Source organism: Mya arenaria, chromosome 11, assembly GCF_026914265.1.
Source record: "Mya arenaria isolate MELC-2E11 chromosome 11, ASM2691426v1".
NCBI lineage: Eukaryota > Metazoa > Mollusca > Bivalvia > Myida > Myidae > Mya > Mya arenaria.
The window spans coordinates 27,498,716-27,523,598 of NC_069132.1; the positions used below are offsets into that span (position 1 = coordinate 27,498,716).

At 37.4% G+C, this 24,883-nt stretch overlaps 1 protein-coding gene across 3 annotated transcripts; it reads right to left on the reverse strand.

Moving 5' to 3' along the window:
• On the reverse strand, positions 1–23,720 carry LOC128210016 (leucine-rich repeat-containing protein 74B-like). Of its 3 annotated transcripts, XM_052914313.1 has the most exons (14): positions 23,241–23,720; positions 21,142–21,192; positions 15,261–15,684; positions 11,795–11,979; positions 9,084–9,191; positions 8,550–8,643; positions 7,675–7,727; positions 7,178–7,259; positions 6,570–6,655; positions 4,323–4,517; positions 3,382–3,477; positions 2,530–2,805; positions 1,286–1,371; positions 1–934 (listed from the first exon to the last, which is right to left on the reverse strand). In XM_052914313.1, the coding sequence occupies exons 1-14, from the start codon at positions 23,316–23,318 to the stop codon at positions 853–855; spliced, it is 1,896 nt and encodes a 631-aa protein (XP_052770273.1). In that variant the 5' UTR covers positions 23,319–23,720; the 3' UTR covers positions 1–852. The 3 variants fall into 3 exon arrangements, with proteins under 3 accessions (XP_052770273.1, XP_052770274.1, XP_052770275.1); XM_052914314.1 differs by lacking the exon at positions 21,142–21,192 and having other exon boundaries at positions 23,241–23,719; XM_052914315.1 differs by lacking the exons at positions 21,142–21,192; positions 23,241–23,720 and adding an exon at positions 15,910–16,111.
• Positions 23,721–24,883: the final 1,163 nt, after the last annotated feature.

Sequence of the window (24,883 nt, forward strand, 5' to 3'; positions counted from 1 at the left end):
AATACATCATTTTTAATAAGCTTATTGTCCATGAGAATGTTTTAATAATGAAACAATAAATTAAGAATACACATAATTATACGAGTTCAACATATGTGAAAATGAGCAATGTGCGCATGCATAACACGGAATAAATTACAGAATGGATCTATATCGCTAGTCTGATTTGCACACAGACGCCGTGATGCCAAAACTCGGTATGAAGTGCGCACACACACGTTAACGGTTATGCTAAAATTGGTATGATTTGCAAAGACATTGTATGCCAAACATCGGAGGACTTGCACACGCACGTATGCCAATCTTGATATGATTTGCACACACACGGTATGGCATAATTTGCATACAAATGTATGCCAATCTTGGTATGATTTGCACACACGCGGTAGGCAGGACTTAGCAGGATTTGCAAACACACACGTTATGCCAAACTTGGCTTTAGCATTTTGACACAGTCTGTCATTGTCCATATAACGAGATTTAAGTTGAACACAGTTATTTAATAATTTCACTCTACTACATGGCGACATCTACACGCAAGTGATAAATGAGTTAAGTCGTACATTTACTCCTGTGTATATGCCTATGTCTCCGACTGTGTAGTTCAAAATGATACGTATAAGCCCAATTTATGTTCAGCATTTTGATGAGGTCAGACAATTTCTTATGAATTTAAGCTTAAGAACTGTAGACAAATCACAACCATTTGAAACCTGACCGGCTGCACACGTTAATGTCTTCGCCTGGATGAGAAGTCGACGTTGAGCATAATGTTGATAGAAATATTCAGGTTGACCAGTCGCTCAATGAACTAGAACGTCCTAGCAAGTGGGTTGATATAGAAGTTAAAGGTCACTGTTCGAATCTTTCGCCGTTTTCTTCGTCGTCTCCTCCCGAGTTTTTTATTTGGTCTTGTTGCTGTTTAATAAAGTCTCTGGAATATAAAAAGAAAAAACAACAATGTTCATATGATACGTATCACATATGATATCCATGCCATCAAATAGGAGACAAAATGACTGACATATGCTTCTATTAGAAATTGAGAGCAAAATGTTTATGTCTGGAGGTTTAGAATCCTTTAAAATTTAGAATATACGAGGGCAATTCAAAAAAAATACTTAGACTATATTTATTACAACTTTTAAAAATAGCCTGATATATGAGGGACATTCAAAAAAATGTAGAAAACATTTTTCAAAAAAATGAGTTTTGCCTTAGCAGTTACTTATGTTTTTGAATTCACAGTTACTTTATCAATTTGTTAAACACAGAAAACTGGTACCCGAAGTATATTCTGCCGGCCTGATCGGCGGCCAATTTGACGCAGGCAGTTTCTAGTTTAGGCTTGTTAAACGGAACAGCCAGGTCCTGTAAAATAAAAAGTTTAGAAAACATCAAGTCTACGTATAGGTAAGGGTCCTGTGAACGAGATATCTTCAGTAGATCGTCAAAATTGGACGCAAATGTGTTTGTTGGTGCATTCTTCAGAGTCGATCTATGTACAATCAATGAACAGAAAATTTAAAAATCCTCGATTGTCATTGGCCCACACAAAAAATGCAAACACCAACTATATACTACCTTTAACAACTGACACTAGTTCAACAAGTTAGCCTTGTTGGAAAAACAGACCGGCCAAAATATACTCAAGGAACTATTGTTGGTGCATTCATCAGAACCAATCCTAATAAAATTGCCATTGGCCCACATAAAATGCAAATACCAAATAGAGTTACAGCTGCACTCTCACAGATATACAACTTAATTATTTTTTGTCTTGGAAAGAGCATTTTTTTGCATAAATATATGCAAACCAATGATATAAGATTGCTGACAAAAAATCAGATCGTAGATTTTCATATTTCCATTCGAAAATTAATGTTTTATGGCTTACGGTTTAAGAAAAATGCATAAAACATCCGTTTTTGAACTTGAATATAAAATCTGCGATCTATTTTTTGTCAGCAGTCTTATATAACTGGTTTCCATGGATTTTCGCAAAAATTGGCTCGTTCCATGACATAAAAAGAGAAAAAAAGTTGTCAAAACGTTCAATCTGTGGTAGTGCAGCTTTAAAATGTACTGGATTATATAGGACCCAAGTAACCAAATCACCAGTCTGTGTTTATGTTTAATTGTGTAAGGATAAACCCTTGAGCGAGAGGACTAAATAAGAGACACAAAACGTCGTTTTTTCTTTGTTCGATTACAAAGTTTACGTTGTTTTCCTGAATAAAACAAATAAGGGTGTAGTACGAGTATCTTATTTCAAGAGGAGGAGGCTTCGATAGTTTCAAAAACCAGTTTCATTTTATTTGAAACTGTCACAACGAATACACAGTTTGTGAGACCAATATAAAACCGAAACTAGTTTATAACAAAAACGCCCTACATATATATGATAAGAATCAGACTAGGTTCCGCTTGCTGGGTTGCGCTTGGGTCCTATTCCAGTTTCGCGACAACCAATCAGGGAAAAACATAATTCAAAGACAAATATGAGAAACAAATAGACAACGGACTTACCTCAACAGCTTTAACAAATTCCTCAGGTGTTACAGTGAACCCGCCTTGTGGATCATACTTCTTCAGGATATCAAGGAGTCGCATGTCGTTTACGATAATATGTTGGTCGAGAATGAGTACCGGCTCCTTTCGTTTGTAAGGATGAACCGCCGGTTTTCCAAGATCGTCAGCTGTGTTTCCGGAGCTCAGAATTGGGCCATGTATTAACTTGAAGTTGGGCTTCTTTGACTTGATATCCTCGAAAATGCGTAGAAATTCGAACTCAATTGGAACATCCTTTATAAAAAAAAAGAGTTTAAAAGAGTTTATTTATCCCAAATGAAAATAATGTGGAAACAATAGCCAAAACATTACTTGTGTATGGGCACAAGGATAAAGGTTAAACAACAATAAACGTCAAACACATCACACATCAAATGCGATAGCCGATTAAGGTTACAGAATACAAACACCTAATATCGCCAAAACGGCGTTATAACGACATTTAAACGGCATAATAATGCAATAAGGCGTTATAAAGATGAAAAGGGGCGCTATTGAAAGTTACAAAATTCGTAATATATCATATTCATTTATTATTTTTGAGTCGTAAATTTTAGAACGAAATGAATTTTAGCAAGTATTAAAGATGAAAACACAGGAAAGAGAAACATAAACGATTACCTTAATGCAATCTGTGATGTAACTGTAGATTAAATTACTTATTTAATGGTCCACAGAAAGGCATATGTTGCACTTCATTTAGAGGTTTGCTGAGTGATGGATAGAAATGTAAGAGCTGGTCGTTAATTTTTTTGGGGGGCAGTGCCAAACACGTCATTCTTCATTCAAGAACTACTATATAGAACCTACCGTAAGATCCAATTCATTTAGTTCGCTGCTTTCAGCGTTGTTAAGGGCTGTGGCCATAGCTATAGCTCCCGCAGTAGTAAGAATGTTGTTCCCAATCTAAAAAGAAAAGAAAAGTATTAACAATAATCTTGGAGGTTGAAATTGTATTTCCTCCCACTCGATGGCAGTATTTTTCAAACGTGCCGTACATTTGACAAAAAGCGGTCAGCCTTTAATGATTTCAATCAGATGAATAGGTAGACTTAAACAGAGACTGGGTCAGTAGGCAAAAGATAATCTGTACCACTAAGCTGGTTTAAGAGTTATTTGTATGCATTAAACTATTTATTTTGATAAATACATACTAAATTAATAACCTTTAATAATTACTAAGCGCTTAAAAGTTGTCTGGTCCTCAAATAGACGGACAAAGAAACAAAACACTCTTCTCGTCTTTAACGGGAATAACACTAGTTACGTCCCTTGACATACAACATCAGGTTGTGGGGCACTCGGACATGACAGGCAATATTAATATGTTTCCAATTCCATTGTTCATAACATACTCCATATAATAATATTTATTTTTATTATAAATATCAATTTTAATCACAATAATTCAAGACGATGAATTATTGAATTGATTCATTCAATGTGTCTGTAAACCACGTGATAAATTACGTTATATTAAAATGCTACGTCGGAAGACAACATTTTGCTACGAATGAAGACTTAAAAGTAATGATAACTTTTCTTTTTCTTCACCATTTCAAATGAAGCCAAATCCAGTTAATGTCGCTTAGAGAGCTCCTCCTTTGTTTTATTACCCGAATTTGATAAGGTGATAAGTTTCCGAAAACTCTTCGACAAACCCGTTTCCAAATTAGTGTTTTGACAGTGCTCCATCAGGCGGCGGTTTTGTGAAAAGGTTTGTCTGAGTGCAGGCTACATTGCGGTCTTACTTTGAGCGTCCTAATGTTGTCATTTGCAGAGATCATGCGCGTCATCTTGATGGCGGTGTCGGCGGTCAGTCGGTTTCCAGCAACATCCAGCTCGAGAAGGGCGCTATTAGAGGCCATCGCTTCCCCAATCGCCGCCCCACCCTCGGGGCCGAACCCGTTCCAGCTTATGTTACAAGACTTGAGACGAACGTTTTCCTGAAATCATGACGGTGTGGATACTTGTTTCATCTACGGATACCTTACGTTGAGTTGCAAAAGCGAAAACAAAATTAAATTGTTACATACTTATGATGTTTCAATAAAAATGTTCTTTTAAAAAGCGAAAATAGAAAAAAAACTGTATAAAATAAGAAAACATTATTAAAATTGTCAATGTTAAGACCTATGCATAACATAAATAACATAAATATTTGTTTAATCAGTTAAATTTGATTAAAAAATATGCGGGTGAGATTAAATGTCATTTTGTGTTTGCTTTACGTATAGCTTGATGTTTGCACTGGGAAATAGTATACATGTTATGGCGTGCCATCCAACAATATGAACATTATAAATGCAAATACTTGTATTAATATTATTGAGCGTTACAATCCAAACATATTGATCCCTTGTGTATATTTTATCGCCGATAATGTTCTTTTATGCACTACTTTTATTTCCCATACTTTCAACATTGCATGACGTATTGCCACAACACAATATCACATTCATCTTTTAAAAGAGGATTCAATATTGTAAGTTTTTTCCGCTATGCAAAAATATGTCCGCCAAGGTGGCTGCTATACACATTTTCCCATTTCGTTACCCAACCAACTGTTGCCTGCGCCCAAAATGGTTACCTACCAAAACGGCCATGTAAATTTCGGCAAACGATTACCTACCTCAATGGTCTAAGCGACGGCAAATGTACATTTCGTCTTACGGTGAAGTGCACCCTATGTACTTGCGTAGTCTAGTTCAGATTCAAACCGTTACCTCTTCTAACGCTCTTGCATTTTTAAATGGCTTCCGACACTCAAATGTCCTTGGTGAAACTCATTACACAATTTCTTATCTCTATGTTTTCGCCGACAACTTTCTCTAAAAGCCCTCTGCAACGCCTATTTCACATGTCTGCATTTTTTGTTTTATCCACTGCAAAAGTGACATCAGATTCCTCTTTCTCCGAATACTGTTCGCCTGACTCCATTCCCTTTACATTTTAAAACAATTATCTTAACCAAATTATTTTGGTGACGGTTCGGAATGTTTCGCAAAGTGGTACCTTTACCAAATGCTATCGGTGTTCTTGCACCAGCTCTTAAGCGATGTATGTGAGTATGCCCTTAGTGACAAAACACAAACCAATTTTAATGCACCTTTTTCCAAAACAATTCTTAATTGCATTAATTCGCAAACTGTTACATATACCAATGCCCTTTGCGACAACTTTTGCAACGATTCGCAAACGGTTACTTGCCCAAACGGTTACTTACCCACAATACCCTTGGCGACAGCGTTCGCACTGATTTGCAAACAGTTACTTACCCACAATGCCCTTGGCGACAGCGTTCGCACTGATTTGCAAACGGTTACTTGCCCAAATGCCCTTGGCGACAGCGTTCGCACTGATTTGCAAACGGTAACTAACCCACAATGCCCTTGGCGACAGCGTTCACATTGATTTGCAAACGGTTACTTACCCACAGTGCCCTTGGCGACAGCGTTCGCACTGATTTGCAAACGGTTACTTGCCCAAATGTCCTTGGCGACAGCGTTCACATTGATTTGCAAACGGTTACTTACCCACAGTGCCCTTGGCGACAGCGTTCGCACTGATTTGCAAACGGTTACTTGCCCAAATGCCCTTGGCGACAGCGTTCGCACTGATTTGCAAACGGTAACTAACCCACAATGCCCTTGGCGACAGCGTTCACATTGATTTGCAAACGGTTACTTACCCACAGTGCCCTTGGCGACAGCGTTCGCACTAATTTGCAAACGGTTACTTGCCCACAATGCCCTTGGCGACAACCATTGCAACCTTTCGCAAATGGTCACCTACTGCAATGCCCTTGGTGACAGCGTACGCCTTTTTTGCAAATGGTAACTTACCCACAATTCCCTTGGCGACAATGTTTTACTTATTCGCAAACGGCTACCTACCGCAATGTTCCTGGCTACAGCGTTCGCACTGATTTGCAAATGGTTACTTACATCAATGCCCTTGGTGTCAACGTTTTCACTTATTCGCTAACCGCTACCTACCCCAATGCCCTTGGCGACGGCTATTGCACCTTTCCCGCGTATATGGTTCCAGCTTAAATCCAGAACCTCAAGAATATCGTTTGCACCTGAAAGAAGCCCAGATACATCATGAGACACTCCTATCAATGTTTGTAACTTACAATCACTTTTTTAAATCAGTATCACTTGGTAGCATTATATATCTTTCAGAACAAATTTTAGTAATGGAGTGGTAAGACAAAGATTTTCTTCAATCCATGTAATTTTCAATAAAGTTTGTGAGAATACCCTGGCATGAAACCGAGTTCCTGATATAACGATATTTTGCCGTACAATCATTGATAATATATGTTTGCCCGAATATTCGAAATACTTGTGTTGTTGAACACATTAAACTGACGAACGAACACAAAACGACACCAACCAATGAGTCATTAATTAAACCATTAAGTTTATTTGACTGAATGGATATATGAGACCGATTGTTCAGAACTTTGTTAAGGTTAACAACGGTGTTAACGCCATCGTAGTTATAAAGTTCTGACAATACGCCAAATGATTGTAGGACCAACTAAATACAACATGACATTATGAAGCTTTAGGCTGTACAATCATTTGAATACACTTACTTATGGCAGGACCAAGAACTTCCCCTGCGTGGGACCCGAAATGGTTTCTTGATAAATTTAACTCTTTCAAATATTTGGTACCCTGAAAAAGAAACGAAACATACAGAAAGCGACACTCTTGGGTCTATATTCACTGACGCCTTGAGTCTGAGTTTGAGACTCAGACTCAGAAAACTGAATTCTTTCAAAATGTCTTTAATATAATTATTGCCGAACAGATTGTTTGTAACAGAAACAACAATGTTCAGCAGGTTTTCTTCTAAATTTGCATTTTACAACCAAATTTAGAGTTTGCGGTTGAGTCTAAAACTCGGTCTCAAGACATGAATGAATACGGGCCTTCATGTAGCTACACGTACATGTAAACGTTGCAGCGGAGTTGAAATGATGAGGCAGCTCACAAGTAGTTTACACGTATTCGTACCCAAACAAGGACCGTTTCTTATGGTATAAAGCATACGTAATTGTAAATGTGTTTAAGTACCAACCGTACTTACCTCCACTAAACAGTCTGCAAAGGTAATTGCGTCTTGATCATCGAAGTTGTTTCCTGAAAAAAAAGAAAATGAATAATAGCTAACCGAGAAAGCGTGTCGGTAATAAAACTTACATTGAACATTGCAATACTTGGTTAACTAGTATATAAAAGGAAATACAAGATATATAGTTAAGTCAATGTATGAATATGTAAGATCAAGGGTAATATATACAAATCAGTAATGTGATGACTTCCCGTGTATACTTGGTGTAAGTCAGGGTGCATTTTTCACCCTCCTTATTTTATATGTATTTGAATGATATAAAAAAACATGTTATGCTTAATGGCTTTTTGGGGTGTGGAATAGAATATGTTCAAAATGTTTCATTTAGTGTATGCTGATGATATAGCTATAATATTAGAACCTGAAAGTGAGATACAAAATGGTTTGTTGTTGCTGGAAAAGTAATGCTATTGATTGAAAACATGTCATTTAAACAAAAGTATTTATTTTTTTAAGGACTAAGAGTTCGAAAATGTGAAAAGGGTCCTTTAAGGAATAGTATCTACTATTGATGGTTCATTTATAACAACTTTTGAAACTTAATGAAAAGTAACGAAGTCTGTATACATGCTTAGACTCAAATAGTTCAATTCATTAATATATCAATCAGTTATTACTAGTCTTTTTTTGAAAAAACAAATAAACCCTGTGTTAAATTATGGCTGTGAATTTTGGTGTCTACAAGATAGCACTAATATCGAGAGAGTTGATTTTTAGTTTTGCAAAGAAAATTAAGGTGTATATAAATACTCGGAACATTTTGTTGATGGAGAACTAGCTGAGCACCATTCACCAATGCATTGTAGATATATTAAAACTTGGTTGCATACCTGAGAGATCAAGCACGCGTAGTCCAGCGTTGACTGACAACATTTTACACATACACTTGGCGCCGATTGACCCGAGTTTATTGTCCGAGAGATTCTTCAAATGAAAAAGTTTAGACATTATATCAAAATGTTGTTTTTAATTATTGCTGAGTGAATTCACAGTTCAATAGTTTTCATGATGTTTACGACGGTGACACATCAATGACGATGGTGATGATTTGTCGTGACGATGATGTCTTCGGCGACGACAACGACAACGAGAACAACGATGATGATGATGATGATGATGATGATGATGATGATGATGATGATGATGATGATGATGACGATGATGATGATGATGACGATGATGATAATGAAAATGATGATGATGGCGATGATGATGATGATGATGATGATGATGGTGATGATGATGATGATGATGATGATGATGATGATGATGATGATGATTGAAGTGCTGGAGGTGCTAGTGGTAAGTGAAAATAATAGAGAAGACTACGAAGGCTATGCTAATATGCTTTGAGTGTTACTCACAATTTCTGTAATGTAGTCATTGTCCTCGAGCATCCGGGCCATTGCCAGTCCCCCGTCACCCTCGATCCAGTTGCCCTGGAGGTTCAATTTTTCCAGTGTGATGTTGTCCTGTAGAGGAGAGTTCAGGTACTATTTTACATTTGAAAATCCGTGATCAACATTTATTAATAAACGCATATTGGATGTCCATGTGTGTCTCTTGTTGGTTGTCTTGTGTGTGTGTGTCTTACTTAATGTCTTGTGAGTCTCATGTCAGTTGCCTTGTGTGCCTTTTGTCGGTTGTCTTTTAGATATATTGGCGGTTGGCGTGTGTGTCTATTGTATCGTTGTCTTGTATGTGAATTTTTGGTAGTCTTGTGGATATATAACCGGTTGCCGAGTGTGTATATTGTTGGTTGTCTCGTGTGTCTAGTGTTAGTTGTCTTGTGTGTCTATTGTCGGTTGTCTATTGTGTTTATTGTCGATTTCTTGTGTATGTCTATTGTCGGTTATCTTGTGGGTTTATTGTCGGTTGTATTGTGGATTTATTGTCGGTAGTCTTGTTTTTCTATTGTCGCTTATCTTGTGTGTCTATTGTCACTTGTCTTGTGTGTCTATTGTCGATTGTCTTGTGTGTGTCTATTATCGGTTTTTCTGTGGGTTCATTGTCGGTTGTATTGTGGATTTATTGTCGGTAGTCTTGTTTTCTATTGTCGGTTGTCTTATGTGTCTATTGTCGGTTGTCTTATGTGTCTATTGTCGGTTGTCTTATGTGTCTATTGTCGGTTGTCTTGTGTGTCTATTGTCGCTTGTCTTATGTGTCTATTGTCGGTTGTCTTATGCGTCTATTGTCGCTTGTCTTATGTGTCTATTGTCGGTTTTCTTGTATGTCTATTGTCGGTTGTCTTGTGTGTCTATTGTCGGTTGTCTTGTGTGTCTATTGTCGGTTGTCTTGTGTGTCTATTGTCGGTGGTCTTGTAGGTTTATTGTCGGTAGTCTTGTTTTCTATTGTCGCTTGTCTTATGTGTCTGTTGTCGCTTGTCTTATGTGTCTATTGTCGGTTGTCTTATGTGTCTATTGTCGCTTGTCTTAAGTGTCTATTGTCGCTTGTCTTAAGTGTCTATTGTCGGTTGTCTTGTGTGTCTATTGTCGGTTGTCTTATGTGTCTATTGTCGGTTGTCTTATGTGTCTATTGTCGGTTGTCTTGTGTGTCTATTGTCGGTTGTCTTGTGTGTCTAATGTCGGTTGTCTTGTGTGTCTATTGTCGGTGGTCTTGTAGGTTTATTGTCGGTAGTCTTTTCTATTGTCGGTTATCTTGTGTGTCTATTGTCGGTTGTCTCGTAGGTTTATTGTCGGTAGTCTTGTTTTTCTATTGTCGCTTATCTTGTGTGTCTATTGTCGGTTGTCTTATGTGTCTATTGTCGCTTGTCTTATGTGTCTATTGTCGGTTGTCTTGTGTGTCTATTGTCGGTTGTCTTGTGTGTCTAATGTCGGTTGTCTTGTGTGTCTATTGTCGGTGGTCTTGTAGGTTTATTGTCGGTAGTCTTTTCTATTGTCGGTTATCTTGTGTGTCTATTGTCGGTTGTCTCGTAGGTTTATTGTCGGTAGTCTTGTTTATCTATTGTCGCTTATCTTGTGTGTCTATTGTCACTTGTCTTGTGTGTCTATTGTCGCTTGTCTTGTGTGTCTATTGTCGGTTGTCTTGTGTGTCTTTTGTCGGTGGTCTTGTAGGTTTATTGTCGATAGTCTTTTCCATTGTCGGTTATCTTGTGTGTCTATCGTCGGTTGTCTTGGGGGTTTTATTGTCGGTTGTATAGTGGGCCTTTTGTTAGTTATCTTGTGTGTCTATCGTCGGTTGTATTTGAATTTCTTGTTGATTATCTTGTGTGCCTATAAAGATAGAGTTTTCTGGCTTTTGGACATGACAATGAAATATGTGTTTTCAATGTTGTATTCCGTAAACTATATCTACAAGCGGTGTTCAAAATCTCAGATAAATTTGTTATTGTATGGAGATAGGTGAATGTTAAATTATTGATTAGGCCAAAAAAAATGTTTGTTTAGGGTAGCCTTCCCACAATTTCTAGGTAGGGTAGGTAGGGATTTTTTTTTATTTAAAAAAAAAATCAAAATCTGTCGTAAGTTCAGAGTGTTTTCTTGCACATGGCAGTCTTTCCTACATTACTGTCATTGCCTGACTTTGTTTTATCATATTAACAATAATTCTGATTAAAATCTGCATTTATCCGCCCTTCGTAACTCTAAACGGAAAACAATAGTTAGGGTCGGCGCATTTTTATAGGTAGGGTCGGGTTACCCAAAACAGACATATATTTTTTTAGGCCTTACTGCAATGTTTTACTATACACTAGACTATGCTGTATAGTTTAACCCAAAAAACATGAGGCAGAATGCGTACACAAGCCATTACACATATATTTGATATAACATATAGTCAATGACCATCTAAAAATCAAGTCATACCAAAACCAATTGTCATAAATTCATATGTACAATACATATATCATATGAAGCGTCAGAACAAAACAAATAATTATCCGTAATATGTATATCTTTTTTTCTCAATTATACAGCCATATGTTATTGTTTTATCTTCCCTTGAAACAAGACCACTGCGTCAAATAGTTATGTTCTTCTGACCGTATGTTTAACTAACTGATTGCTGCAAAGTAAATGGTTGATAGTTGATACATATATAAGTAAAAACCTACCCTCAGAACAAGCGCGATGGCTTTAGTCGCTGCTGGGCCCAGTCCGTGGAAGCGCATAGTGATTTCAGGATCTGTTATGTGTCGCTTGAGGTAGGAGACGGGAACCAGGCCCATCCTGTTGCACACTTTGTCGTAGTAGCTCCGCCCCGTCGGATCATGATTCCGGACTTCTTTCATTACCTCGTCTGTTGGAGCAGGGTAAAGAGGGCGATTGTATTTGTTTATTTATGGCAAAAGGAAAATGAAGTATGTGTTTATATATTTTACAATTTGTGTTCACTGTTTTGATGCTTTAAGACACCTGTTGAAATATTTTTAAATACTATAACAAATTCTGAAATAACAAAGCAGACAAAAACGTAATCGTGCTCATGTCAAATATAAGGTTTTTAATAAATGTGTTACAATTGCTGACATCTATAAGTTCAATGGTGAAAAAATATGAAGTTGTGAAAAAACACATGTCTAAAGCTATGTCTATCGTCTAAGAAAATGCATGTGAACTATTCTGTTCTGAATATGAAAGAATCTACTGCATAAATGTATTAGATCACTGATTATAATTAATATATATAAAGCTAAATCTTTCAATAGATCTGCAGCAACCTACACAGAAAACTTCCTTGAAAACATGTGCTCGTACTCTCCGTGCGAACACACATGAATAACGATTAGTGTTTGCGCTCATGCTTCCGCCAATAGAATCACCAGACAGACTCACATTTAATATTTTAGAAAGCCTCTGACGAAAACAATCCCAAATTCACATTTAGCCACTTATTGGTTTGATTAGGTGTTGTTTTAGATGTTCGCGCATGCGCGCTGGCTATCACAAAGGCATCCGGGCCCGCACTAAGAAAGTTCAAAAATATTTGCTCGACTGCATTTTATCTTCGCTACACCCGACTTGAGACGAATTAATGGTTTGGTAAAGCCAAATAAAACATCACTATGCAAACACAAGATATATGTTGTTCCAACTAACACCTCCAGTAAGAACTTAGAACCACAATACCGTATAGATATAGAGTATAATAAGTAAATTTGCAAACAATAAAATAGGACATAACGGCCTGTAATTGTGAAAAGTAAAAACAATATCTCTTTTATTGCAAAGCTTATGTTTTTTATCTGAAAAAGATGCACGAATCATTAAAAGATTAATAACTAAAACACGATGGCTGCATCTCAGTGCAGTCCCAGTTTAGTTAAAATGTATGTTGCACTGGCACCGGATTTTTCAAACCCGTTTTTTTTTTTTTTAAATGAGAACAAATCTTAAAGTGCATATTTATGAAAAAAATACTTTTCATTTTTTTTTTTCACATTTTTGGCTTTGTATTTTTTAGTTTGGAATTAAACGATTTTATTTTATTTAAAAAAAATGAGTTTGAAAATACGGTGGCAGTGGTATGTTACTGTTCGGTAAAAGAGCATCAATCGAGAGAATGCCTGTCAGAGAATACTAACTACCTATGGTTATAGAACAAGCTACGACAGTCTGTCAGTGACCACTCGAAATACAATAAAAGTTTTGCTGCACTATATTAGCATTATCATGCTTACATAAAAGTATGTAGTCCAAGAATGATGGTAAAATTGTGCTGAATTTGAATACGTGTACTTAATTGCAGGTTGAATCCATACTTGTTGTGAGTATTTTTAACATCATTTCATATATTACATTCTAGTTTATAGAGTATGACCTATCTTACGGGAGCGTATATCGTATTTACTGGTGAAGTCATCATGTAGTATTGGCAACTTGTTTTATGAAGACTTGACGAGTTATAAAACTACATATTGTCGAATTAGTTCGACGTTTTTCATGTATGAAATGAGTTTACATAACTTTGGTCGATTAAACAGGTTCACCACATTATTTCGAATTCAAAATAATGAAGTCGACATAACACGTTCAACCATTTTTGTGGATAAAATGTCAGTCGCCACATCCTCTTAACAAGTGGACTAAAATAAATAATTAAAATACCTTTGTTCCTACATTCTCCGAAATAACATGAATAAAAATGTGCATATACATGTAGTATATATACGAACAATATCCATGCAATGCGTTCCAACTAACACCTCCAGTAAGAACTAAGAACCACAATACCGTATAGATATAGAGGATAATAAATATATTACAAATTATAAAATGAAATATAAGTGTCTGTGTGGATAAGCAAACAATATCTATATTAGTGCGAAGCTTACGTTTTTTATCTGAAATAGAAGCACAAAGCATTAGAATGATTTATCAACGTGAAAGCTACATTTCAGTGCAACGCCGAGGGCTTTTTGTTAATGCATGTTGCTGTAATTTTTCCGAACAACGGGATCAATGCGAAATGGCTACACTATATTTGCATTGTGGTAGCATATGTATGTTTTGCAACATGCGCTGTATTTGCATATTGAAAAGCAGGTTACGTGTATAATATTGGTGAATCTTTCTTTTATTGTATTTGTAGATTATGACCCATCTCATACACTTACCTTTAATAAGTATCATGAAAGAAACCATGAATATATGAATATCAAATACCAAGGAAAGTATACACATATAGGTAAGACAACCCATTTCTACAGCTTTTTTTATCGCTCTGTACTAGAATACGAATAGGAAAAAGACATTCCCTCAAATTTTGAATGATTTGCTACAACAGTTCGTCAAGATTAAGTTTTCAAAATTGACATAGTCGTGATCATCATCATCATCATCATCATCATCATCATCATCATCATCATCATCATCATCATCATCATCATCATCATCTTTATCATCATCATCATCTTTATCATCATCGTCGTCGTCGTCGTCGTCGTCATCATCATCATCATCATCATCATCATCATCATCATCATCATCATCATCATCATCATCATCACCACCATCATCATCATCATCATCATCATCATCATCATCTTCATTATTTTGGCCAGTCATATGCTATATATGCGTGTATCGTTGCAAAACAAAAATACTACGACGAACATGTTAATGCCCTGTATTGCACACAATATCTAGTGTGAAGGATTTCACATTAATTGCAATAAAAAGTGTTAATACCATCAAATTGTGCAAAAGGCAGTCATTGAGGCAGAAATTAAATTTTAAAGCTTATAATGTCCCTACTAAACACAATAAGGAATGCGAGAAAAAAAACAACTTTTGACATCTTCATTTAAAATTATATATTTCTAGCACATGCCTGTTTTCGAAAAAAGGCACTTTCTAGCAATTGATTGTTAAAAAAACTATCGACAAAAACGTGTAAATGAAAAATAGTACAAAATTGAAAAAAATGACAGGAAAAAGGTAAAATACATTTCAGAATAAATGTTAAAAGAAATTTAAAACGTGCTTATATTTTTGCAGTGAAACATGATATTGAAGTCGATTTAATGCCCTTAAATCGAACAGATATATTTTTCTTGCAGTTTTTACTTACGTATTTACCTTCAATTTCTAAGTCTGTATCCCAATCTTCCTCGGCGTTCATCGTTTCCACGGTAACCTGTTTGTATTCCGGCTCCACGTCTGACTCCTCTTCATCCTCTTCGTCACCTTCGACATACTCCGGTGGATAATCCTTTAACTCAGTAATTAGAATATTCGGTTCGTGTATCTCTCGTTCATTTTCGGAATGTTCCGGAAAAGGCGCAGAAGCGTGATCGTCTTTATTCGCCGGAGTGCGTACAAGTTTTGCCCTACTCACAGTCTGTGGCATTCGGGTCCCGGAATGAACCGATTTTGCACGATCTAGTTCGTTCATTTCCGAGTGTCTTCCGGAATCATCCATTATCTCAATTTGCACGCGCCTTTCCGTTTGAATTTCGGCCTCTTCTGGAACTGATTGGAGAAAACTAGGCTGAGGTTCGCCCTGTAAACAAAATTGAGTTGTTAATGACAGTTGTAGCATCCAAGACCTTTAACGGGTTTCTTCAGAGATCAAAATATATTTTCTTCAATACTTTCTAAAATCAATCTTTGAAAAATGTTCTGTGCGTTAAATCAATGAACAGATCTTTTCAGTCGGTAACAATTTCTATTGCAATCGTTATGTAAAGTAATACGAACATTTTCCTTTTGTGAATTGTCGATTTACCTTTTTGCAGTCTAATTATCCATTCAAACTTCATCATCGCTGAACATTTTAATATAATGGAGCATTTTAGCTTTCAGTAAGAAAATTACAATTAAGTATTGTTCGAAAAGCGAATTACAATCCGGAGATCGATTTTGGTAATAAATATCTCCCGAGTTTCACATACAATTAAATCTCAGGGAAAATGTAAAAAGACACTTCGTAAACAATTTTCTATTATTACAGCTAACTATCTTTTGTACGTATATCTGTTGACTTCTGTTAGTGTACGGCACCTATGGTTAATTCATTCAGTTTCAATGCTTTCTGATAGGTAGTTAAATGTTCATAGCTCTGTTTGACATTGATAACAATCACGATTTGGTCCTGCAGATTTTATGCTTTGTTTCATGTTTACTTAAAGCCAATGGGCATGTTATATTCCTTCCACTTCTGTCAATATTTGCATTTAAAAGAACTGAAGAAATGGGAATGTAAATGGAACCGTCTTTGACATTGTATCACGGTATAATTAGTATTTGATTGAATTCCTGTCCGCACAGTTGAACCCAAACACCCATTTCATTGACAAATAAAATTACTGATGGTCAATATGTAAATAGCGTTACAGAATATCACAGTGTTGCTGGAAAATAGGTTAAACTTGCTACATAAAGGTGAACTTGTTTTGTATTTCTTCCGCCATAAAACGTATATATTTATATATGAGATTTATTTCTGGTAATTCTGAAATTAGCAAACGACAGCAAAGGGACATTGTGACAAAAACGCGGGGAAAAACCATACATGTTTGACATTGTGTTGTGACAAATTGTGAATCTAATTAGCTTGTAATATAACGGTTCTTACCAGCATTTTATTGTCAGAACTCTGTAAAAGATGTGATTGATATTTAACAGCACTTACCATTGCAAGAGAAGGAAGACACAATGATAATTAATCAATTACATGTTAAACGTTACTGTTAATCCAAAGTAAATGATAAATATGATGTTTTGCAAATGAAACGAATATTTAAAAAAATGAATACTACTTTATGTTCGTGGTTTTACGCGTCTACGCAAATGTATGTTGCATGTCAGTGTCTAAAACACAATTTTATGACGGGTAGAAAGTAGACCATTGAATATCTAAGGGTTGTTCAAAGGTCTATAAAGTTGATAAAGGCAAACTAGCATTCATTGCCCACCACCTAAAAGGTAAAAGTCAACTCCTATCTGTCTCAATCTACTTCTAATCCGTTAATCAGGTTAGAATACTCTTTAAGCCCATACGTTCCATGGTACAATCATGATTTTCAATTGATTTTCAACTGAACGAAGCTAATTATATATTAATGTAAAAGCCTTTATTATCCAACAAACATGTGCACTTTAAAAGACTTTTAAATGATTTACACTGACGACTATTAATAATAAGGGGAATAGATATCTACAATAATATGAAATTAGAGAAAGAAACAGAATTATAGGTAGCAAGTAGGGTAACGATTTAAGTGTAATTTTTAATATCTATTAAATCATAATAATGACATCAACATACGTTCTATATATCACAGAACATACACTGTTTAACACACATGTCATTTCTAAAATTATATAACTTAAACAAATATTTTGGAAATAAGGAACGCCAAATTAAGTCATTGTACATAAGATGGAATTATAATCACAATCAATGCAAATATGCATGCATCAATCCATCAAGCCACGCCACAACCAATAAGTTACTGTTAGCATCAATCCATCAAGCCACGCCACAACCAATAAGTTACTGTTAGCATCAATCCATCAAGCCACGCCACAAACAATAATTGAACGTTGGCATTAAGACATCAAGCCACGCTCAAACCAATAAATGAACATTAGCCTCAAGCCACCATACCACGCCCTAACCAATAAGTGAATGTTAGCCTCAAGCCACCATACCACGCCCTAACCAATAAGTGAACGTTAGCCTCAAGCCACCATACCACGCCCTAACCAATAAGTGAACGTTAGCCTCAAGCCGCCATACCACGCCCTAACCAATAAGTGAACGTTAGCCTCAAGCCACCATACCACGCCCTAACCAATAAGTGAACGTTAGCCTCAAGCCGCCATACCACGCCCTAACCAATAAGTGAATGTTAGCCTCAAGCCACCATACCACGCCCTAACCAATAAGTGAACGTTAGCCTCAAGCCGCCATACCACGCCCTAACCAATAAGTGAACGTTAGCCTCAAGCCACCATACCACGCCCTAACCAATAAGTGAATGTTAGCCTCAAGCCACCATACCACGCCCTAACCAATAAGTGAACGTTAGCCTCAAGCCGCCATACCACGCTCAAACCAATAAGTGAACGTTAGCCTCAAGCCACCATACCACGCCCTAACCAATAAGTGAACGTTAGCATTAAGGCATCAAGCCACGTCCCAACCAAAACGTAAACGTTAGCATCAAGCCATCAAGCCACACCCCAACCAATAAGTAATCGTTAGCATCAAGACATCGAGCCACACCCCAACCAAAACGTAAACTTTAGCATCAAACCATAACACAAGGCCAACACCTATAATGAACGTCAACATCAAGCATTACAACGCGCAAACCTATAAATGAACGTCAGCATCAAGCCACACCACGCCCAAACCTATAAGTAAACGTCAGTATCAATCCACACCACGCCAAAACCTATAATTGAACGTCAGCATCAAGCCACACCACGCCCAAACCAATAAGTGAACGTAAGCATCAAGCCACACCACGCCCAAACCAATAAGTGATCGTAAGCATCAAGCCACACCATGCCCAAACCAATAAGTGAACGTTAGCATCAAGCCACACCACGCCCAAACCAATAAGTTAACGTTAGCATCAAGCCACACCACGCCCAAACCAATAAGTGAACGTAAGCATCAAGCCACACCACGCCCAAACCAATAAGTGAACGTAAGCATCAAGCCACACCACGCCCAAACCAATAAGTGAACGTAAGCATCAAGCCACACCACGCCCAAACCATTAAGTGATCGTAAGCATCAAGCCACACAACGCCCAAACCAATAAGTGAACGTAAGCATCAAGCCACCATACCACGCCCACACCAATAAGCGAACGTAAGCATCAAGCCACACCACGCCCAAACCAATAAGCGAACGTAAGCATCAAGCCACACCACGCCCAAACCAATAAGCGAACGTAAGCATCAAGCCACACCACGCCCAAACCAACAAGCGAACGTTAGCATCAAGCCACCATACCACGCCCACACCAATAAGTGAACGTAAGCATCAAGCCACCATACCACGCCCAAACCAATAAGCGAACGTAAGCATCAAGCCACACCACGCCCAAACCAATAAGTGAACGTAAGCATCAAGCCACATCACACCCAAACCAATAAGCGAACGTTAGCATCAATCCACACCACGCCCAAACCAATAAGCAAACGTAAGCATCAAGCCACCATACCACGCTCAAACCAATAAGCGATCGTAAGCATCAAGCCGCACCACGCCCAAACCAATAAGCGAACGTAAGCATAAAGCCACACCACGCCCAAACCAATAAGCGAACGTAAGCATCAAGCCACACCACGCCCAAACCAATAAGTGAACGTAAGCATCAGGCCACACCACGCCCAAACCATTAAGTGATCGTAAGCATCAAGCCACACAACGCCCAAACCAATAAGTGAACGTAAGCATCAAGCCACCATACCACGCCCAAACCAATAAGCGAACGTAAGCATCAAGCCACACCACGCCCAAACCAATAAGTGAACGTAAGCATCAAGCCACATCACACCCAAACCAATAAGCGAACGTTAGCATCAATCCACACCACGCCCAAACCAACAAGCAAACGTAAGCATCAAGCCACCATACCACGCTCAAACCAATAAGCGATCGTAAGCATCAAGCCGCACCACGCCCAAACCAATAAGCGAACGTAAGCATAAAGCCACACCACGCCCAAACCAATAAGCGAACGTAAGCATCAAGCCACACCACGCCCAAACCAATAAGTGAACGTAAGCATCAGGCCACACCACGCCCAAACCATTAAGTGATCGTAAGCATCAAGCCACACAACGCCCAAACCAATAAGTGAACGTAAGCATCAAGCCACCATACCACGCCCACACCAATAAGCGAACGTAAGCATCAAGCCACACCACGCCCAAACCAATAAGCGAACGTAAGCATCAAGCCACACCACGCCCAAACCAATAAGCGAACGTAAGCATCAAGCCACACCACGCCCAAACCAACAAGCGAACGTTAGCATCAAGCCACCATACCACGCCCCAACCAATAAGTGAACGTAAGCATCAAGCCACCATACCACGCCCAAACCAATAAGCGAACGTAAGCATCAAGCCACACCACGCCCAAACCAATAAGTGAACGTAAGCATCAAGCCACATCACGCCCAAACCAATAAGCGAACGTTAGCATCAATCCACACCACGCCCAAACCAATAAGCAAACGTAAGCATCAAGCCACCATACCACGCTCAAACCAATAAGCGATCGTAAGCATCAAGCCGCACCACGCCCAAACCAATAAGCGAACGTAAGCATCAAGCCACACCACGCCCAAACCAATAAGCGAACGTAAGCATCAAGCCACACCACGCCCAAACCAATAAGCGAACGTAAGCATCAAGCCAAACCACGCCCAAACCAATAAGCGAACGTAAGCATCAAGCCACACCACGCCCAAACCAATAAGTGAACGTAAACATCAAGCCACACCACGCCAAAACCAATAAGTGATCGTAAACATCAAGCCACACCACACCCAAACCAATAAGTGAACGTAAGCATCAAGCCACACCACGCCCAAACCAATAAGTGAACGTAAGCATTAAGCCCCACCACGCCCAAACCAATAAGCGAACGTTAGCATCAAGCCGCACCACGCCCAAACCAATAAGTGAACGTAAGCATCAAGCCACACCACGCCCAAACCAATAAGCGAACGTAAGCATCAAGCCACACCACGCCCAAACCAATAAGCGAACGTAAGCATCAAGCCACACCACGCCCTAACCAATAAGTGAACGTTAGCATCAAGCCATTAAACCACGCACTTACCAAAATATAAACGTTAGCGTCAAGTCATGGCCCAACTTACAAAATACTATACTTATGCAGTTTAGCAAGACAGGCAAACACCCATCACCAAAGCTAAGCCCCGACCTACAAGGGAAGGTTGACCAGGCTGTGCAGAACACTTACCAGAGAGATGTCCGTAACTTCCCGACTGATTGACGAGTATTGTCGGAAATCCTGTTAAAATTCAGCAAAATTGGTTTTGAATGATGTTTTATATAATCGAAGTCAGGGGAAAATATTCAAGTACTAGTTGGATACATTTTTGTACAAATTACTCTTAGTCAATTAACTCCATTGGTGGCCTTCTGATGTCAACACACCGTGTACGTTGCAGTTTATAGAAAGAACCAGTTATTATGTAGATTAATTTTGCGTCGATTACGAGCTGAGCCCATATATTTTGATCGATTTTTTTATATTACAAATTGTGCATTTAACGCACATCCCCACGAGGGTAAATAAATTTACACTCTTGAAAATATTTGCCTCAAGTCTTGAGGTTGATAAAGTTTTTGTTCACGTTGGTATCGGATGCCATATAAATGCAATATAATATTGTTTTAACAGAGCGGAATCCATTTAGGAATGTTTTGCTCGTGACATTATATTTCTGGGCTTTCAACGTTAACTTCCATTTAAGCATTAAGGTTTTATCATTGATTGATATGTATTGACGAATGGTTACGAATACAGCGCTTCTGTAATAATGTCGATAAAATAGCTTTTCTTTTTGTTGACATATTCAGGACGCAATTTCAAATTATACGCATAGGTATTTATACAAAAAAGTTCAAATAAACTTGACAAAAAGAAACCAATCGGAAGTTGATAGGAACAATAGGGGCTTCAACATGGGTGGCCGCCTGCGCCTGTGGCCCGATTCAATAAACACCGTAAGGTTTAAGATCGTACATTTCGAGGCGTAACCTCTTCTTTGGCGTAAACAGCCTTTGATAAAAAAAATACAGTAAAGACATGTTCACATAGGTGCTGCCCGTAACATTTAGGGTGTATCTGAGCTCTCTTAAGCTGCGCAAGGGTTGCTACTAAGCTTTCTTACTGAAACTGGGCCCAGGTTTGTTAAATATACATCTGACGGATTCGGTTTGAGCTATGTCTAATGTCGACGTGCATTTTCCTCTCAAATGCATACATGTAGAGTTGTTTATATTAACGTAACTGAAAAATAGACTAGTTAATATGTGCATTAAGAGTTTACAAAGTATCCATTTATTTAAATCCTATCTGTTTACCGCTCAGCTTATCTTCTTAAGGAGTTAAACACAAGTAACTGCAGTGTGCGTAAATCTCATTCACTGTATTTGCATCAATGACCTCCATGACCTTTCTGCCTTTAAGTCTTAAATGTTACTTTAACAGCTCTTCAAATATTTACCCTGCCGTGTTAGATTATGCACAGGATAAACAATATCCATAATTGATTTTGTTCTATCGCAAATTTAGACAAGACAGATAACAAATTCAGTGGCATTTTATGGAGATTTATGAAATAAGTTGCAAAGAATGCGCCATTCTTATCAGCGTGTTTCGTCACTTTGATTAAAGATAGCTTCTTGAACCATAAACATGTAAACTTGACGCCATGGGAAATATGTCTGTCTTTGACAATGATTTTGAGAGAACCAATTACAACAAGAATAAAGCCATCAATTACGAATATAAAGATCAGCTTTTCTTTCCAGCGTTTAACTCCCTGAGATAATTTGAATCGACTGTTATGGATCATTACATCCAGCAATAGATCTAGTTATGATTATTTTTGAAACATGTAAGTCCTTTAAAAGCAGCATAATCTGAAAGTGCACATAGGTTTGAATTAAAAGAAATAATGATAACCAGTACCACTATTTTCAAAACAAAAGTAAAACAGCTTTCTTATAATTGGTGGAAACAAATTTAAATGTTTAAGATATTGATAAGGTTTAAAAATAGAATTGACCGCTGTTCCCAGAATTAACTTAAAGCAAGTAAACTGCAAATGAATACATATACGATATAGATATTTCGGAACGTTTTGCCATTGGTTACCAAAAGATTCGCGTAGCAAAAAAGAAGGAATGTACTCTCTTTGAGTTATACTCTTAAATCCTTTTTGACAAGAAATGCACGATTTGTATAATGCTTTGTATATATCTGGAATATTCAATCTTATATGCTATGACTAATTGATGCATTGTATTTGCATCAATTGTGGCGTGTACCTTCGGAGTGGCCGTTCCAGTGGAAGACTCGTCATCCTGCCGTACGATCAGGCTCGGTCCTACGCCTATTGACGTCATCACGTATTCGTTACGTCACCACCTGACGTAACCAGTGGTTAACGCAAATATCCAAAAATAAACACCTTTTTGGAATGGAGGTTTAAGCTAAAAAAATATGAAAAGCACACGGACGCGTAGAAAATAATCACTCTTTTAAGCAATCTGTATCTGTTTCACACTTTTAATGTTTTATTTGCACTTTCGTCCTATACATCCAGACTTATGCAGCAATCTTATCGGTTGCAACATTAAATTTTAGTTTTAATTAGCGTGTCACACTGCCAAATATATTCTTTTCAATTTGTTCTGTATGAAAAGTAAGAATGCACTTGTACACCTTAAGTAAACATAAATCAACCGATATTGCCAATATATCTCGTTCTTTACTAATACGTATCTTATTAAAGCCCCTGTCGCACGGTTAAGGATATTATATTTCGTCTTATTATTGGATACGAGTCTTTTGAAGGCTATATACTGTGGAAAAGATTATTAAAGATTTTGCTTAAGCTCTAATGATTGAACGTGTAAAATCAATACACTAAACGTATAACTTTTCAAACCATCCCAGTGCCCAGATCTGTTTCCTATACGCTGAATAATTGTTGACCTAATACTAGCAGTCTATTTGGATGCTATTTGGATGGTAATTGAAACTTTATTTTTTCCTCTCTCACCAATTATGTGATGAAATATTCAATAGCGCTTTTAAACTTCTGCATTGAACCCAGAGAGTCAGACTGATTGCTCATACCTCACATAGGACACAGAGATGGAAATCAAATGTTTAAAATCAGAAAGTCTGGTTCATGTATTATAGAAAGCAAATGTATAATCCTTATTACATTAGCATTATCTATAGAAAACGGCAATAAAAAATAAAACCCAAATTCTGCTGATGATGTGAATGCATATTTGTTTTTCATTACAATGTTTGCTTGCAAAGAGGTGTATGTAATATCATTTTACATGGAAAAATTAGTGCTAAAGTGTGAAACGTACAGACAAGAAATTCACTACAACCATTAATGACTAACCTTATAAGGAAGCAGAAATGGAGATACAGGATTTTCTATCTACAGAATAAGAGAAAAATGCATCTAGAATCAAGAATTTTATAGTATCATATCCTTTTTCATGATATAAACTCTCAATAAAGATGCATTCTTACTCCCAAATAAGATGTAACACACTTCATACAAATGTTTCATTTTTTGAAAAGGATGAACAAATAGCGAAAACAATGGTTCTCATAAAGGATACCGTGTTTAATTTGAAAGAAAGGTGCAGAAAACACTTATGAGACAATAGTTGATCAATGTAATTATTTTAGGACTCACCAGTCATTTAATATGTGTGCGTTTCAGGTATTAAAAACACGGTTACAATCTTGTTATCAGTTTTTTCCATAAATGATTTATTTAGTAAGAAGTTAAAGGTTTATATCTCGAAATGTGCATCTATTGGTTTTAAATATGAGTGACACTTTAATTAAAGAAAAACACACACCATACCATGTTTAAACCAAGCTTATTTCATCTTCACATGATTGTTGATTTTCTTCTTTCCAGATCTCTAATAGC